The sequence below is a fragment of the Stegostoma tigrinum genome, chromosome 37 (genome assembly GCF_030684315.1).
Source record: "Stegostoma tigrinum isolate sSteTig4 chromosome 37, sSteTig4.hap1, whole genome shotgun sequence".
Lineage (NCBI taxonomy): Eukaryota > Metazoa > Chordata > Chondrichthyes > Orectolobiformes > Stegostomatidae > Stegostoma > Stegostoma tigrinum.
In genome coordinates, this window is record NC_081390.1 from 16,432,015 (window position 1) to 16,450,042 (window position 18,028).

At 40.3% G+C, this 18,028-nt stretch overlaps 1 protein-coding gene across 1 annotated transcript; it reads right to left on the reverse strand.

Moving 5' to 3' along the window:
• Positions 1–420: 420 nt before the first annotated feature.
• Positions 421–17,238, reverse strand: LOC125467451 (ferroptosis suppressor protein 1-like). The gene is made up of 8 exons (XM_059640265.1): positions 17,064–17,238; positions 13,178–13,293; positions 12,943–13,062; positions 10,606–10,698; positions 6,475–6,583; positions 5,267–5,419; positions 4,328–4,528; positions 421–575 (listed from the first exon to the last, which is right to left on the reverse strand). Exons 1-8 carry the CDS (start codon positions 17,236–17,238, stop codon positions 421–423), a joined length of 1,122 nt encoding a protein of 373 aa, XP_059496248.1.
• Positions 17,239–18,028: the final 790 nt, after the last annotated feature.

The window sequence follows — 18,028 nt, forward strand, 5'->3', positions numbered from 1 at the left end:
CAATTATCTATGTCCGGGCTCATAATGGAAACTGCTAGTGAAGACTTCTCATATTGTGATTGGATTCTGCTGCTGCTGCTGGTAGTGATGTAACTTCTCCCTTTGGATTTCCCAGGTCTCATCCACAGACAGACTCCAGTGCTAGTTCATCCTGCTTCCCAAGCTGTGCAAGCTTTACTACTTGCTACAAAAAATATAAACTAAAGTCAGGACAAATCTATGACTTTAAAATAAGCACTGAATTATATCTGCATGTTCAGGCCCAATTACCCCTAACCTTTATTATATAAAGCAAATTTTAGAAGTATATATAGAAATTAAAAGGATTCAAAAAGGGATATAAACATTAGGCACTGGGTCATTGAATGAGACGCTGCAGAAAGGGAGAATATAATTATATAATGTGGGAATTAAACTTAATCAGTGTGGCATCCGTTGGCCCATTTTCTTCCAGCTTGTCTTAACCAGTAAGTCCTTGCTTTTGACATAAGTTACGATTAATCTCCCAACATTGCAGCCACACATTTGTCCAACGCCATCGTTCCGGCCCATTGTCACTAACATATAAGGAGCACCTAAAGTAAAGAAGTGAAATAAGAGACCTCATCAATTACCAAAATCTAAGGAAATTTTTTAACTTACATTATTCATGTTCTTTTAAAAAAATTATATTCAATTTGACCTTTAGGCAAGGCCATAAAGACTCCAGCAAAAGATAAATTGGAATATTTTATGAGTGACATTCAAGTTTTGGGTGAGCAAAGAAAATCATTTTGATTCAGAGCCTTTTAAATTTTAGTGCTTAAGGTCCAAGCAGCTGAAGATGGATAGCCAGTGGTGGTGCAATCCAGTGGTGTTTTCATCAAAACGATGAAAATTCATAGAATCATAGACATTAAGCACAGAAAAGGCATTTCAGCCCTCTGATTCTGCACCAAATTATCCAAACTAATCCCACACAGTGACACAGTTTGTGGCCATCCCATGATTCTCAAACACAGGCAGCTTTGGGCATTGTTTGAACATTGGAAGATGCAAGATAAAGATCATTTAGAAGCAAGATCTTAATAAATCTACCATAAACAGCCAAAGGAAATCTTTTGCCATGGTTCCCTTAACCACAAATGTATTCCCTCCCATCATGCAGTGACATCTTCATTTCATTCACCACACACTTGGGTGATCAACCCACTTTTATTCTGGAGGATGACACATATTCTTGAACATTTTAAGATACATGGACTTTATCTCATTCTGGGATGCAGTAAAGCTATAGTTAGCTTAATTAGATTGTATAAAAGATGTGTGATGGGCCAAAACTTGTGGATAGTCTTTCAATCTCCAGTCAAATTAGGCTTGTCTCACCTTGAACATCTGCACAAAGATTTCAGTTCTGATGAAATGTCACTAGACCTGAAACGTTGACTCTGCTTTCTGTTCACAGTTGCTACCAGACCTGCTGAGTTTCTCCAGCAAGTTCTGTTTTCGTTTAAGATTTACAGCATTCACATTTCCTTGTTTTATCACTCAAAGTTTCCCCAGTTTGAAAAGACTGTTTATTGGTCTTCTTGGCTCAGTATAATTATTATTGATTAACAGCAACCAATACCATTGAATTATGAGTCACTTTCTCTATATACAAGGAACAGAGTTAAATAACTCAAGAACACCAAGGACATTTTCAGTAGTCGGGCAGAAATTTTCATTCTGTTAAGGGAGGTGGATTTTAATTCGGATGACAAATGTTATAAGGACAGACTTGCGCAGAGGGACAAAGTTCTTCTTTCTTTTCAGTAGCTGGAGAGAACATAAATTCCTTACAATCCATATAATTTATTATATGAACATATTGAGGCAGGATTTTCTCCATGGGCTTTATGACACCATTACTGAGGTCAAACAGGGTTCGTAGTTCTCATCCAGATTATGAGGGCAGTGAATTTCTCCAGATTGGCCAACTAATGGCTAGTGTGATCATTTGAGAGTGGCTGACCAGCTCTTGAAGGTATATTGTCAATAAAAGAAAGTGGCGAGAAAGCTGGCTGTCCTTTTGTGTAAGACAGATGGTTCCTCAAGGTGGAGGTGCTTATCCAGTCCCAAATTGAGTGGTCCTCTTTCCTCTCCAGCATTGCTTGTGTCCAATCCTCCCACAACTCCACCACTGCTGAAACCCTCATGAATTCCTTTCGCATCTTTGGACTTGAGTCCACAAAAACTTAATTCACACCATTATAGCTGGGATCTCATCTCAGTCTCTATTTCCCACATCTTAAACAATGCCAACACTTCCATATCCTTTACGTTTGCAGACCTACATTGCTTCCTGGTGTGGCAACACCTCAATTGGCCCACCCTCACCTTGCTTCTGACTACCTCTGTATTTCCCTCTAGTTCTACATTTCTCTAGTGACTGAGATAATGAAATGTGAGGCTGGATGAACACAGCAGGCCCAGCAGCATCTCAGGAGCACAAAAGCTGACGTTTTGGGCCTAGACCCTTCATCAAAGAGGGGGATGGGGTGAGGGTTCTGGAATAAATAGGGAGAGAGGGGGAGGCGGACCAAAGATGGAGAGAAAAGAAGATAGGTGGAGAGGACAGTATAGATGGGGAGGTAGGGTGGGGATAGGTCAGTCCAGGGAAGATGGACAGGTCAAGGAGGTGGGATGAGGTTAGTGGTTAGTTGGTGGGGTCGGATTGTAGATGGCGGAAGTGTCGGAGGATGATGCGTTGTATCTGGATGTTGGTGGGGTCATGTGTGAGAACGAGGGGGATCCTCTTTGGGCGGTTGTGGCGGGGGCGGGGTGTGAGGGATGTGTTGCAGGAAATGCGGGAGACGCGGTCAAGGGCGTTCTCGACCACTGTTGGGGGAAAGTTGCGGGCCTTGAAGAACTTGGACATCTTGGATGTGCAGCAGTGGAATGCCTCATCGTGGGAGCAGATGCGGTGGAGGCGGAGGAATTGGGAATAGGGGATGGAATTTTTGCAGGAGGGTGGGTGGGAGGAGGTGTACAATCCGACCCCACCACCCAAGACATTTTTCCAACCCCACCCCTGTCTGCTTTCCGGAGAGACCACTCTCTCCGTGACTCCCTTGTTCGCTCCACACTGACCTCCAACCCCACCACGCCCGGCACCATCCCCTGCAACCGTAGGAAGTGCTACACTTGTCCCCACACCTCCTCCCTCACCCCTATCCCAGGCCCCAAGATGACTTTCCACATTAAGCAGAGGTTCACCTGCACATCTGCCAATGAGGTATACTGCATCCACTGTACCCGGTGTGGCTTCCTCTACATTGGGGAATCCAAGCGGAGGCTTGGGGACCACTTTGCAGAACACCTCCGCTCGGTTCGCAATAAACAACTGCACCTCCCAGTTGCAAACCATTTCCACTCCCCCTCCCATTCTTTAGATGACATGTCCATCATGGGCCTCCTGCAGTGGCACAATGATGCCACCCGAAGGTTGCAGGAACAGCAACTCATATTCCGGTTGGGAACCCTGCAGCCCAATGGTATCAATGTGGACTTCACCAGCTTCAAAATCTCCCCTTCCCCCACCGCATCCCAAAACCAGCCCAGTTCGTCCCCTCCCCCCACTGCACCACACAACCAGCCCAGCTCTTCCCCTCCACCCACTGCATCCCAAAACCAGTCCAGCCTGTCTCTGCCTCCCTAACCTGTTCTTCCTCTCACCCATCCCTTCCTCCAACTCCAAGCCGCACCTCCATCTCCTACCTACTAATCTCATCCCACCTCCCTGACCTGTCCGTCTTCCCTGGACTGACCTATCCCCTCCCTACTTCCCCACCTATACTGTCCTCTCCACCTATCTTCTTTTCTCTCCATCTTTGGTCCGCCTCCCCCTCTCTCCCTATTTATTCCAGAACCCTCACCCCATCCCCCTCTCTGATGAAGGGTCTAGGGACGAAACGTCAGCTTTTGTGCTCCTGAGATGCTGCTTGGCCTGCTGTGTTCATCCAGCCTCACATTTCATTATCTTGGATTCTCCAGCATCTGCAGTTCCCATCATCACTTTCTCTAGTGACTTCAGTGTTCCTCAGGGCCTCTTGAGAATTCCCAATTGTCATTCACCACCACTGGATACCCATCTTCAGCTGCCTGGGCTTTATGCACTAAAATTTCTTCTATTAACCTCTCCGCATTCAAAAATATGCCCTAAAATCTTCATTTGTCTTTATATGTTCTTATGTGGCTAAGTGTAAATTTTGCCTGTTAACACTTCGGTGAAATGTTTCAACCATTTTACTACAATGAAAGTGCTGTAAAAATGCAACTAATAGTTTTGAGTTTTCACCATATTTACCTGGCTTGTATGGTTCCATAGGTTCACGTTTAAGGTTATGAACAATATTTTTCACACACGCAAGTGCTTGGAATTCAGCAGTGTAGGCAGATTTATGCTCGTTCACATTTGCACAGTCCCCTATTGCAAAAACATTCTTCATTCCCTTCACATTCAGATTTTCATCAACCATTATTGCATCATTTTCATTGAGTTTATCTTCTGTTAAAAGAAAAAGACAACAAAGAAGAGTGGACAATTAACTTATTTCATTCTGAATACTACATGTATTAAAGGAAAGAGCCTTTAATAAAATCTGAATGACATTTTTCCCTTTAACTATGTTTTTACTGTGAAGATAAATACAAAATGTTTGTTTAAGATCTCTATTATATCTTTATAATTTCTTCTGTTTCTGCTTGCAAGGGATCCATATTTATTTCTATTGATCTCAGTAAGACATCCCAAAGAAAATGTCACAATCTCTGTTTGCATTCCGTTCGTATTTTGAGCTTATTTAACACCTCTTGATAATTGTTTGTGGGGATTTTAAATCCTCAACATTACTGGCAGATTGAGAAAAAAATGGATATGTGATAGTTTAATATTTGTAGAAGAAACATGAAACGCAAGGAAAATCTTAAAGATAACTTTAAAAGCAAACTAAAACAGACATTTGACATTGTGCTGATGTTAAGTAGATTATCCACTAGTATTTGACAGGGCCATTTTTGTTTCAATCAGAGCTACAGTGATTGAGAAATTCCTCTCATGTGGTTGTGCCATAATTATAAGACCCATGTAGCTAAGACTCTGTTTTAACTAATATTTAGCCAATGATTTGCAAATGAAAATGGAGTGTGCATCACATGAAAAAAACACAGATTCTGCTGAGCCCATGCCACAGAAATAAAAGCAATTTATTTTAACAAACTGTAAAATATCGTAGGTAGAACTTACTGAGGGCATTGGTATATGAGGAGGAATTAATCCTTATCCCTGTGCAACAGATGACCATATCTGTTATAATTTCTTCACCCTTATTAGTCAGCACTTTAATGTCTTTCTGTACCTTGTTCACAGTTAGTTCAGACAGGTTATTGACTTTCTGCCCTTTTGAAAAACAACAACATGCAAAATATTCTGTCAGATCATCAGACAATTTTCTTCTCACAACCAGTTCTCATTTTCTGAATGAATATGCAGTGAAGGTTAATGTTGGAATATGTGGTAGTTTTATGCCAAGATATGGTGGCTTACTGATTCAAGCAGACTATGCACCATCAGTTGGAATATTAAAAATGCTCTTACTGGAACAATTTGCAGACAGTTGCTCCCCTAAATTAGTAAACTAGAAGGACAATAAGGCTTGATGTGTAGCTATGATTACACATCTATTACTGGCCAGCTTTAACAAAACCAGAGGTAGAGGAATGGAAACAATTATTCACCAGCCTCTTTATATGATGCAGTCCAAACTAACTGGATCTTTAAAATAATGCAGAAACAACATATAAGAGAACTGTATGTGCAGAGATAGATTTTGTTAGTGGTTCAAGACCTGCATCCCCTCGTCCCAGGACAATTTTACAATTGTTACAGAATGTAGAACCTCCTTAATTACAGGGAAAAATAATGGGAAAAGTTTTTTTGTAACATTTTTGCCATTCCATTAATCATCAATGGATTATGAAGGTCCCACATTGCTCTTTCTCCAAACAATGTTGCTCCACTTAATTTAAATAACAATCTGTTTTCATTCATACAATACACATCAGAAGACAGGAATAAATTAGATGTATTTTTCTGGAGTGGCCACCAGATTATAGTGTGTTAAACTTCAGGGTTTAATTTTTATTAAAGTCGATGGAAATGAACTTTGTCTTATTTAAGTATATTTTCCAGTTTAAGTATATTTTCCAGTTTGTAAAAAGTACAAATCAAATAAAAGAAACAATTTCAACAGAAATGGAGAGAAAATAAATGGGGGTACTGCAAATATAGTTGTTCAAAATGCTTCTGTAACTACACTGAACCAAACAGTAAGAAAATTGACATTAGATTAAAACGAAGTGTCTGTCGATACAAACATCACACAACCCGATTTAATCATTCCACAAACTAGCTCTCATTCCCACAGTAAATATGATTGATTGATATGACATTACCTAATAGAAGGTGAGCACCTTTATTGACAAGAATTTCCTTGACTCCACGTCTTACACTCGGTAAAACCTCAGAATCGCCTAGAACATAAGTTGAATGAATTAAGGTTACCTGAAAAACAACAAAAAGAGGATTATGTGAGTTCTGTAAAAAATACCTCGTTTAATTATGTCAGTGATAATGGGAACTGCAGATGCTGGAGAATCCAAGATAATAAAGTGTGAAGCTGGATGAACACAGCAGGCCAAGCAGCATCTCAGGAGCACAAAAGCTGACGTTTCGGGCCTAGACCTTTCATCAGAGAGGGGGTCTAGGTTCGAAACGTCAGCTTTTGTGCTCCTGAGATGCTGCTTGGCCTGCTGTGTTCATCCAGCCTCACATTTTATTATCACATTTTATTATCCTCGTTTAATTATCTCTGTTCAGTTTCTGGTGTACTGGATAATGGATTTACATTAGGTTTCCGCTGGTTATTTGAAACTAAGTTAATGACTCCTGCAACCATGCTAACATGAGTTCAACACAAAAGCATGAATTAATGCACTAAAACTTGCTCATAATGAAAGTTAAAACCTGAAGTTTAACATATTAGAAGTTCAAACAATGCTCAGAATTTTCTTCTGTCCTTTTGTATGTACCTAATGGAAATAACTTGAATATCTAAGTAGCAGAACAGCACAAGCTAAGGAGGAGAGAAATGCTGGATTATTAAAATTATCATCAAGGCTTATTGGTGGCTTAAAGAATAACTACAGTTTATCCCTTTTCCATTGCCACTTTCCAACCCTTTCTTCTTCCCCTGAAGGCCATTTCAGTAGATGAAGGGATACATATTCTTACAAGTGTCATACGGGTGTCAGATGTTCCCTTTTACCTCATCCATGGGGCCTTATTTATGTAATGAACCTTGACAATGTGGATTGCAGGAGGGAGTTGAACTTGTGGCAGAAGTCCCTGCTGATCCCTTCGCATTGCGAAGAAGAATCACAAAGCATCATAATGTTGTTTCCCTTCACAGTTGAAAGGAATGCATCGCTTCAGGTAATAGTTCGGAGGGAGATTTGATTAAAACAAAAATGTGTGAATCCATTGGTAGCCACTGAACCCGTCTAACATCTTGACCCTTCCAGTGGGTTCCTCAAAATCCAGGCCTGTATCTGACAGGAGGACAATACGTACCAGTCAAAAGATGGAGCTAATTACCTTAGGGAAAATTCAGAAGGAATTATTCTTGACGCACTGAGGAGGAAAATCTTATTAAATTAACACTGTTCTTTTGACTGGAGCCGTGGACCAATACGAGCCAGATTTTCTTGTGTTGAGATGAAATGAAGCTGTCAAAAACGTAGTCCTTCAGTGGACATTTACAAAATGGTGGAGCACGGTCAAACGGCAAAATTAAACCCAACAGGCTGTGATCAATCCTGCCTTGCAGCCAGACACTCTGAGAGTGGGCTAAATCATTCTGGAGTCAAACTTCCAATTCTCCGTGGGAGCTGCTGCTCCTAAAACAGGATGAAGACCTCATGGGTCACCAGACTAAGGGAAGCTGGGAGGGTCTGACAGCTTCAGGAAAGACTTGCATGGAAAGTGCGGAGGAGCATTTTAAATTCTGTGTGGGGGGTACGGAAGGGTGGAGTGCAATCTTCTGGAGCTGTCCCTGATCAGCAAAAGGAATTATTTGAAGACAATACTGCTCCCACCATTTCCACATTTGTGAAAGAAAACAGAATGTCCATTCCTGCCTGCCTGCTCACATTAGCCACGTGGATAATGTAAAATTGGAGACAATTGAGCGTTGAAAAGCTTGGTTGAGCTTTAGTTACTTATTTATATACAATGGGCTGGCTGTGGATTTTTCTTATTTACTCACAGATGTGGATATCTCGGTCTAGACTAGTACTTGTTGCCCTTCAACCACATTGCTGTGGGTCTGGAGTCAGATGCAGGCCAGACCAGGTAAGGATGGCAGTTTTTCTTCCCAAAAGGACATTAGTGAACCAAATGGGAATTTTCCCCTGACTATCAACAATGGTTTCACAGTCATCATTAATTCTTCATTTCAGATTCTTTATTGAATACAAATTCCACCATCTGCCATGGTGGGATTTGAAGCTGGGCACCCAGAACAATAGCTGAGTTTCTGGTTTAATATCCTAGCAATAACACCACTAGGCCATTGCCTCCCCATTCCAGCACCTTTCTGATTTAGGGGTGAGCTCAGGAATCGTTAAGCGCCAGGCCTGTTTAACATGCCAAATTGCAGAAAGCTCACACAGTGGGGGTCTGTAATACCCATCTCCTTGTTGTTGAACGATGCGTACATTACACTGATAGAGCCAGTTTTAGAAAGACAGGTTCCCTTCCAAATATCTCCTTTAAGGGTCCTCAATCTATTGATTAAACCTTCCAATTCCAGCAGCCTCCACTGTGAGGAAATAGCAAGATGAGTTTCTCTACACTAAGGCTTTGATTTTAGCCGAGTAAGATTTCACTGTTGTTTTAGCCAGTCCACATTCCATTGACGTGTAATGGTCTGCTCAGTTAAATGTGTGTCTTATTACACAAAATCTCTGAGGTAAAAGAATGGCTTAACCCGAAATTCAGGTTTAAATCTGAACTCGTGATAATTATTCCTTAATTAGCTTCTGCAATAGCAAATGAAAGAGATGGAGTCTTTCCACATTAATGTAACCAGTAGGTCCCCACCCCATGTTTCCATGCTTGTAAGAGATTACAAGCAAAAGTACATGGATGATAAGGGTGGAGAACAGAGCTGGGCACCCGTGAACGCAGCAGGTAGCTTCATAAAGAACAGCCTGGAATCATTTCACACACTGCAGCCACTTATGATGATCTACTTGATGTCATAATGGGAAACATATGGCACAAAGAAGTCAAAGAACATTCATGCTGACTACATCTGTGCTGAGGCTGCAAAAAGTCAAAAATAGTTTCAGAGTTGGCAGCCCTGGTGTGCAGTGCTGCTGATCTTGTTAGGCTTACGGAGCTGATGGCCTATGCTCCATAAAGCCTACTCATGATACCATTAATTGGCACCAAGGGGAACAAGCAACGGCCTTTTGCTCAAGGTCCATTGTTGCTTACTCTGACATTAAGTTGAAACGCAACTGGAAACTTATAGAACACATCAGGATCAGAAAATTATTTTATCAAACTGGATGCAGGTTGAAATAACACCAAGTTGTTTTCACTGCTCCAGGCAATTATAGAACAAAGGTGAATTTAGAAAATTTGCTTTGATGATGGTTTAAATGCTTCCTGAATACATTGTAAGTATTCTATAAAGAAGCATTGGGAGTGTGGAAGATGGTTATTCAACAAAGGTGTCACATTAAGAACTTGTGTGCTGATAATTCACTGTCGCCGGTATTTAGAAGAGAGAATGTAGTTTAGCATATGGACCCTAATTTTCACTCCCACTGTAATGGAGATTGAAGGGCAAGCAGCTAAAATTAGCCTAGTGTCTTACCTGGATCCCATCCTCTTTCATTTTTGGGCCTCATATCATTCAAAATCAAAGACCCTCCCTCTGAGAAGCACACACCCTTGGCCCTTCTGGGTGTGATGTTCATTTTATGCCATTATTTACGGCATGATGGAAGGAAACCAGGCCTCCTGGCTCAGAGACAGGGACGCTGCACCACAAGGCCTCCTACTTTTACCCCTAATCAGACAAATCCTACTTTCAGTTAATAATTCTCCCATTGTTTTACTTACATTGTATAATAATAGCATACATTTCCCGCTGATATTACACACTAATTTACATGGGACTGAACAGTTAAGTTTCAGTTCTATGAAATACACAGAAAGAAAAGTGAACATGACTCATGTCACAACAAGACAGTTGCTGTTGAAGCCTGTATCAGGGTTTTAACCCAGAATAAAGTTTTATCCTATCACTTATTTTACACGGAAACAAACAGGGTAGAAGTGGAAAACAAAACTTATCTGAAAAAAAATCTGAAAGTAAATGCTGAAATTAGCATGTTTTAAACTAAAGGCATGTAAATGTATCATCACAGTTACATGAGGAAACATCCACTACTGATATTAGATAATGGATCACTAAACAAAAGATCTGTCTTAATGCTGTATCATCATAGTACCTCCTTATCAGGATAGTCTGTTCTGATTTCTGCAGTCAACTCAACACCAGCAAGTCCACCTCCAACTACCACAATACTTGCAGCTTTCTGTATCTGTATAGAACAGAAAAAGAATGAACTACATCTGCCGATTTTTCTTTACATTTAATGAAATTTGTTGAAGTTTAGCCATTGTTGAAATGTAAGAAACACATATTTAGTGCACAGGTAACTCCCACAAGTAGTAAGGTGAGAGGAAGCCAGATCATTTACTTTCAAAGTGATTTTGGTTGATGTATGCATTGCATAGTGTCACGGGACATTTTGCACTCCAACATTGGGCAGATATTACCTTGTTTTCTTATCCATGTTATCTGTAAAACAGCAGCTCCAACAGTGCAGCACCTCCTCAGTACCACACTGGATTATATCAAGAGATCTGGAGTAGAGCTTGAACCGCAACTGTCCAATTCAGAGGTGGGTGTGTTACCGGCTGAATGAATTTTACAATTTATGCTACCAAGTACAAAATATCTGGAGAAATATTGGGAGCAATCTTTGCATCTTCCACAAATATCCATGCCACCTGCCACAAAAAAATCTGAATCATAGAATTCCTACAGTGTGGAAGCAAATTTAGCCCATTGAGTCCATGTGAAACTGACGGCATTTCATCCAGACCTGCCCTATCCCTGTAACCCTGCAATTCCCATGGTTAACGCACCTAACGTATACATCCCTGGATACAGTGGGCAACTTAGCATGGCTAATCCACCTAACCTGTACATCACTGGCCTTTGATAGGAAACCAGAGCAGCTGGAGGAAACACATACAGGGTGACTGTCTGTGTGGAGTCACGCAAGGATTGAATTGAACCTAGGGCCCTGGCACTGTGAGGCAGTAGTGCTAGCCCCTAAGCCAGTATGCCACCCCAAACCATTTTTATTTTGGCCTTTATGTTAACCCTATCAGAGACTGAGCAGAATTCCAGGGAATAACTGGGTGGTCATGGCACAGGTTATCAATGGGTTGGATTTGTTTTTGTTAGAAAAAAATTAAGACGTTGACAAAAATAAAGCATCCTTGCTGGCCCCACAGATGTAATGATTTTACGTCCCTTTGTCTGTTTTCCAAGTGTAGTTCAACAACCACTTCTAGCTGCTGAGTCTTTCACTGACTGTCTGATTCAAAATTTAGTACAGATGGATGGCGGGCATACAACAAAACACATTTATTAAGCACTTTTCTTGACTGCAGGCTATCCTGCAGCCAATGGAATACCTTTTGAGGTGAAGTCATTGTTGCAAAAAAAATTTGACAACCTGATAATTTCTATCCAGAAGGACAAGGGCAGCAGATTCATGGGAGCACAAAAACAAAGCTTCCCTGAAATCTACACACCATCCTGGCTTGAAAATATATCACTGTTCTTTCAGTGACACTGGGTCAAATTCCTGAAATTCCGTCCCTGAAGTCATTGTAGGTTTATCTGCGGTAAATAGACTGGAGTTTTTCAAGGCAGAAGCTCACCACCACCTTCTCAAGGGCAACGGGGAAACAATTATGAATGCTGGACCACCCATACCTCTGCATGAATTAAAAAAAAACTTGCTACTTTGCAAGTTCCCACAAATGGCCAGATAATTTTTTGTTTTGTGATGATGTTGGATTGAGGGAGCAGGATATTAGGGTAACTCTATCAAAACAGTGTCGTGGGATCTTGAATATCCAACTGAACAGGTAAATGGGCCTTGGTTTAAAGTCTCATCCGAAGGCCAGCTACTCTAACAGCGTTTTCTCAACCTCAAGATTGCACTCATGAGTCCTAGAATCCGAATAGGTCCTTGCAGTTTGAAACAGCATCACAACAGAAACCAGTATTCATGGATGGTTCATTTGTTCAGTGTCCTGCCCAAGGGTTGCACCATTTCAACACCAGTGGGTTGACTGGGGTATAATAGTAAAGTTGCCATAGTCCTATTGGATTGTAGAGATGCTCTCTCATTAGACAGAGATGACTGGTGGTGATGAAACAGCTGGTTTAAAATTGCCCAATTGTATTTGGAAGATTAACTGAGGAAACGCAAATTGTGGAGCCCTGAGGTCAGCTGAAAATGCAAAGACTTCTCTTTATGATCATGGAGCGTTTCTGAGAAGATTCCATCAAGTGCTGAAGTGCTGACGTTTATTATGTAGCACTTTCAGAAGGACAAAACGGACTATTCATGTTCCATACTGTCTTAAGAAGTGACAGGGAATAGTGACAGAAATACAGATAAGTACAGCCAGCTCCGTAAGCAGGTCATATGATCTGGATATTCTAAATAAGCTTTCCCTGCAATATCATTCAACATTACCTCTTTTACTAAATCTTCATACATCTGGACGGCAGTCTCCCTACTAACCGGCTCAATTAATTTTCCAGGAAATGGGCCTGTGCTACCAGTTGCCAGAATAAGATAAGTGTAATGTATGACCTTTAAGATATAACAAAAGACAATGTGTTAATTGGAATGGTAGCATTTGATATTCCACTCAAAGCCAAAAAATATTTGGTATATTCTCTTATTAAAGGTTTCTCGATGCACTCACCTCCTCACTCTCCAAAATAACATTCTGTTGTTCAAAATCAATATCATTGACTTTTCCTTGTTTGAAGTTGTCTTTGAATGTTGGAAGATATGGTATGAATGTTTTTGCAGCGAATCCTAATTTGAAAAAAACACACACACACATGACGGTAGCAGCTATGCAATCTTATTTATCTAAGAGTAAAACAAATTCAGAGGATAAGTCTTTCAACCTGTCGAAGTCACTATGTAAATTAAATCACCCACAATCCAACAACAACTTGCATTTTTGTGGCACCTCAAAGTAGTTAAAAAATCATATCACTTCACATCATCACAGGAATTAAAATAATTGGAATGAGCATTTATAATGGGAAAAATTCAAAATTAAAGATCTGGTTATAGAAGTATTTGTAACATTTCAAACTGACCTTATGGCAATATCAATAAAACTATTGGCTGGCTGAAAGAAGACAGAGGGTGGTAGTTGATGGGAAATGTTCATCCTGGAGACCAGTTATTAGTGGCGTACCACAAGGGTCGGTGTTGGGTCCACTGCTGTTTGTCATTTTTATAAATGACCTGGATGACGGCGTTGAAAGATGGGTTAGTAAATTTGCAGACGACGCTAAGATCAGTGGAGTTGTGGATAGTGACGAAGGATGCTGTAGGTTGCAGAGAGACATAGATAAGCTGCAGAACTGGGCTGAGAGGTGGCAAATGGAGTTTAATGCAGACAAGTGTGAGGTGATGTACTTTGGTAGGAATAACCAGAAGGCAAAGTACAGGGCTAATGGTAAGATTCTTAGTAGTGTAGATGAGCAGAGAGATCTCAGTGTCCATGTACACAGATCCTTGAAAGTTGCCATCCAGGTTGACAGGGCTGTTAAGAAGGCGTACAGTGTTTTAGCTTTTATTAATAGAGGGATCGAGTTCCGGAACCAAGAGGTTATGGTGAAGCTGTACAAAACTCTGGTGCGGCCGCACTTGGAGTATTGTGTACAGTTCTGGTCACCGCATTATAAGAAGGATGTGGAAGCTTTGGAAAGGGTGCAGAGGAGATTTACTAGGATGTTGCCTGGTCTGGAGGGAAGGTCTTACGAGGAAAGGCTGAGGGACTTGAGGCTGTTTTCATTAGAGAGAAGAAGGTTGAGAGGTGACTTAATTGAAACATATAAAATAATCAGAGGGTTTGATAGTGTGGATAGGGAGAGCCTTTTTCCTAGGATGGTGACGGCGAGCACGAGGGGGCATAGCTTTAAATTGAGGGGTGAAAGATATAGGACAGATGTCAGAGGTAGTTTCTTTACTCAGAGAGTGTTAAGGGAATGGAACGCTTTGCCTGCAATGGTAGTAGATTTGCCAACTTTAGGTACATTTAAGTCGTCATTGGATAAGCATATGGACGTACATGGAATAGTGTAGGTTAGATGGGCTTGAGATTGGTATGACAGGTCGGCACAACATCGAGGGCCGAAGGGCCTGTACTGTGCTGTAATGTACTATGTTCTATGTACAGTGTGATCTGAAAATAAAATTCATATCATTGACAAGCATGTACTGCTGTTAAATCCAAAGCTGAGTGTTTTTGGAAGGATCTGATCACTTGACTCCGAAACCTTCCAGCTGTTTCAGTAGATCCCTACTTTTAAGGCCAATGAAAAATTGGTACGAAAAGCCATGAAGCCCCAGCTAGCACACTAGGGCTGCCTCACACCATTGATAGCACCTGAAGAGGGGAACTAATATCCAGTCCTCGGATGCAATCCATTGTATGGTTGGGGCAGTCACACAAGAAAAAACAGCTTGATTCCAAAAGAAACAGAAGGCAGGTTTTGAGCTTGGAATTTTTTTTGAAGGTCAGGGAATAGATAAAACTTGGTGGAGTTTCAAAAGTCACCTGTATCTATGTTCCTCTTCCGTGCCAGCAGAGCCCCCATTCCAGAGTTGCCAACTGCTATCAATGCTTTCATGATCTTTTCTGGGAACACCAGGCTTCTAAAGGCAGGCTCATTGTATGCTATACTCCAAGTTCCTAAACTTTGGTATGGTAAATACTGAGGGTCCACATGAGATCAACTCTGGGGGATGAAGACTTTTTAATTTTTTCACCCTGTGATATTTGTATTTAGAACCTTTTCTTAGAATGTTTGATTAACACAGAATTGGTTGCTTATTGGGAGTCTAGGATATACAGTCTACCAAAAGTTGGTTTTGAATGCTGACATCATTGAAGTCACAATAATTTCACAGTTATACTCAGAGTCTGGCATCTTTCGTTATAATGAGTCAGTCTATCTCAATATTTTAATAACCTGATTCAAAGCACTTTTGATTGTTATCTGTTGATAAAAATCAGAATGCTCTGCATGCTTAAACTTTTAATTCCTAGATGTTTTTCCAATGTATCTTTGCTGAATCACGACCAAAATACCATTAAAAAACAAAAAGAACTTAAGAAACTCAAAAGATCTGGCAACTCTTTGCAAAAGAATGCGAAACAGTGCTTTTCACTGTATTTCACGTGACAATAAATCTAATCAAATCAAATCTATGGAGAAAGAAAGAGTTAAAATTTTGAGTCTAATATGACTTTTCTTTGGACCTGGTTTCTTAAAGAAGAGCCATACTGGTTTCAAAATGTTAACTCTAACACATAATAAATTACATAGGTTCAAAAATTATTTATTTAGGTTAACAATTAAGTGTCCTTTGAGATGAATCTGAATCTACCCTGTGGCTAACGGGCACATCGAATAATTATTTTCAATCAGTGGATGATAAACACAGACAAACTTTGTTTCCTTTCGCACAGTTGTCAGTGTTTCCACTTATTGTGTATGTATGTGTGCAATGTATCATGGCACATATACAACCGCATTGAAGTTCATAACTTATTTTGTGCATATCCATTTGAATGCTGCCAAAATATTATTACATCACTTCCCTGGCCACATAGCTTATACAATATTATGGGAGAAGCACTGATCTTCTGATTGCTTATGAATAGTACAATTAACAAGGAGTTTAGAACAAGCCACTGCAGTGATTTGTCCATTACCATTTTGTGCCAATCAGACTCACTGCATGCCATTGCCTCCTGACTCCTAAAATGAAACCACTTTTCAAAGCCAGACAGTTAATTTCCATTAATTTCAGGAGCCTTAATCTTCCTTCAGAATCTTGCAGACAGAATTTAATCAAACTTTAAAACAGCAACTAGACTACATCCATCTGTACAATTATAAGGACAATGCTAATTTATTAAAGAACTCTTAAAACAATTCAATTATATGGCATGATCTACTGCTTCTAAAATTGTTCCGATTTCTCAATGCTCTGGAGAACACCTGTGGCATCATGAAATACTCTTGAATGTATTTCCCAGTATCTATGTCAGACTATAGTTCTGCATTTCAAAGATCATGCGGTTTTCCATACCAAGGTAATTTTCTATCTCGTACTTCTCATCAGTATGCCACATATTATGGGGCTCTTAAAAATATTCATGAGAAGTTTTAGCTATTTCCCCTTTTCTTTCATGAAACAGAGCAGTGAACAGAATCACACAAGCAAATTGCCAAAACATGCAGACAATGAAACACTAAAAGCCGTTCATATATGGATTCAAAGCCTAAAATAATTGGTGCTTTGCCAAAAAGAAATTCAACATATAATTAAGGAATAATAATGAGCTCAAATGCTTGCGGTTCTCTTCCTTGTAGTGTAGTTTTGTGTTCATTTTGTCCTGATATTGTTCCTGATTTGCTGAAACCCATAGGAAGCTAGACCGATAACAAATGTTAAAGTTCTGGTGGAATGGATTTGAGGGGCTGAAAGGCCTCCTCCTGCTCTAAATTTATATTTCCTAATTTGTATTTAGGAATTGCTCCTTTTTGCTGATTTACCTTTCTGTACTGATGCTCTAAGAGCTCCCATGTTATGATGGAAGGCATACTTTATGTCAATCAACGTGTAAGGTATCCTGTAGTATGATAATTCCTTTGCTGCAGCAACCCCTCCAAAACCACCACCGACAATGACAACGTGGTCAGTTTCATTGAGGGATAATCTTGCTCCCATGATGTCTGTTGAAAGATGGAGGAAAATGTTTTATATCAGGAGTATCAAGAAAAAGGCCTCGCTTTCAAAAATCACTTTTTTATGACCTCATGATACCACAACGCACTTTGCAATGAATGAAATGCATTTAAAGTGTAATCACTGATGTAACATGGGAAATGGGGCAGCCAATTTGGAAACAGCAAGATTCCACAAATGACAATGTGACAATAATCAAATCATCTATTAGTTAGTGACGTTTGAGGATAAATATTGGCCAGGGTATGAGGATATGCACTTGCTCTTATTTGAAATTGCACCACGAGATCGCTAACACTGACCTGAGTTGCCAATCGTTTGCTGCCTCATCCCAAAGATAATACCTGCAATGGTACAGTACTCCCTCAGTACTACGTTGGAATGTCTGCCTCCATTGTGAGTAAGAGAATTTAGAGGTGACAGAATTGTTCACTAAGCAACAGCTGAGTCATAGCAGAAATGTTATAGTTTTTATGGACATCTACAATTCAATGCAATAATGACAAAAGTACAGGTTGGAAAAATACACAATTTATAGCCTGTTTGGGAAGGCCAGTATTTTTCTCATGGAGGACCACAGATCATGTTTGAAACGAAATATCATATTTTCTTTAATACTCCCCAGTATGGTAAGGATGAGAAAACAACCCATAACCCAGTCTGCAGCATTGTATTGGGTTGGGATTCAATGGATCAGTGCTTTCATTAATAATAATCACAACATTGACAGCACTGATTGTAACTATGGAGTGAAAAAACTGCAGACTCTGAA

Coding starts and splice junctions, on each gene's coding strand:
- LOC125467451 (XM_059640265.1), bottom strand. CDS start 17,238: ATGGGAGCAAGATTATCCCTCAATGAAACTGACCACGTTGTCATTGTC. Junction 13,063..13,177: donor TTATTTTGGAGAGTGAGGAG/GTGAGTGCATCG, acceptor TATATCTTAAAG/GTCATACATTACACTTATCT. Junction 6,584..10,605: donor CAGACTATCCTGATAAGGAG/GTACTATGATGA, acceptor GTTGTTTTTCAG/GTAACCTTAATTCATTCAAC.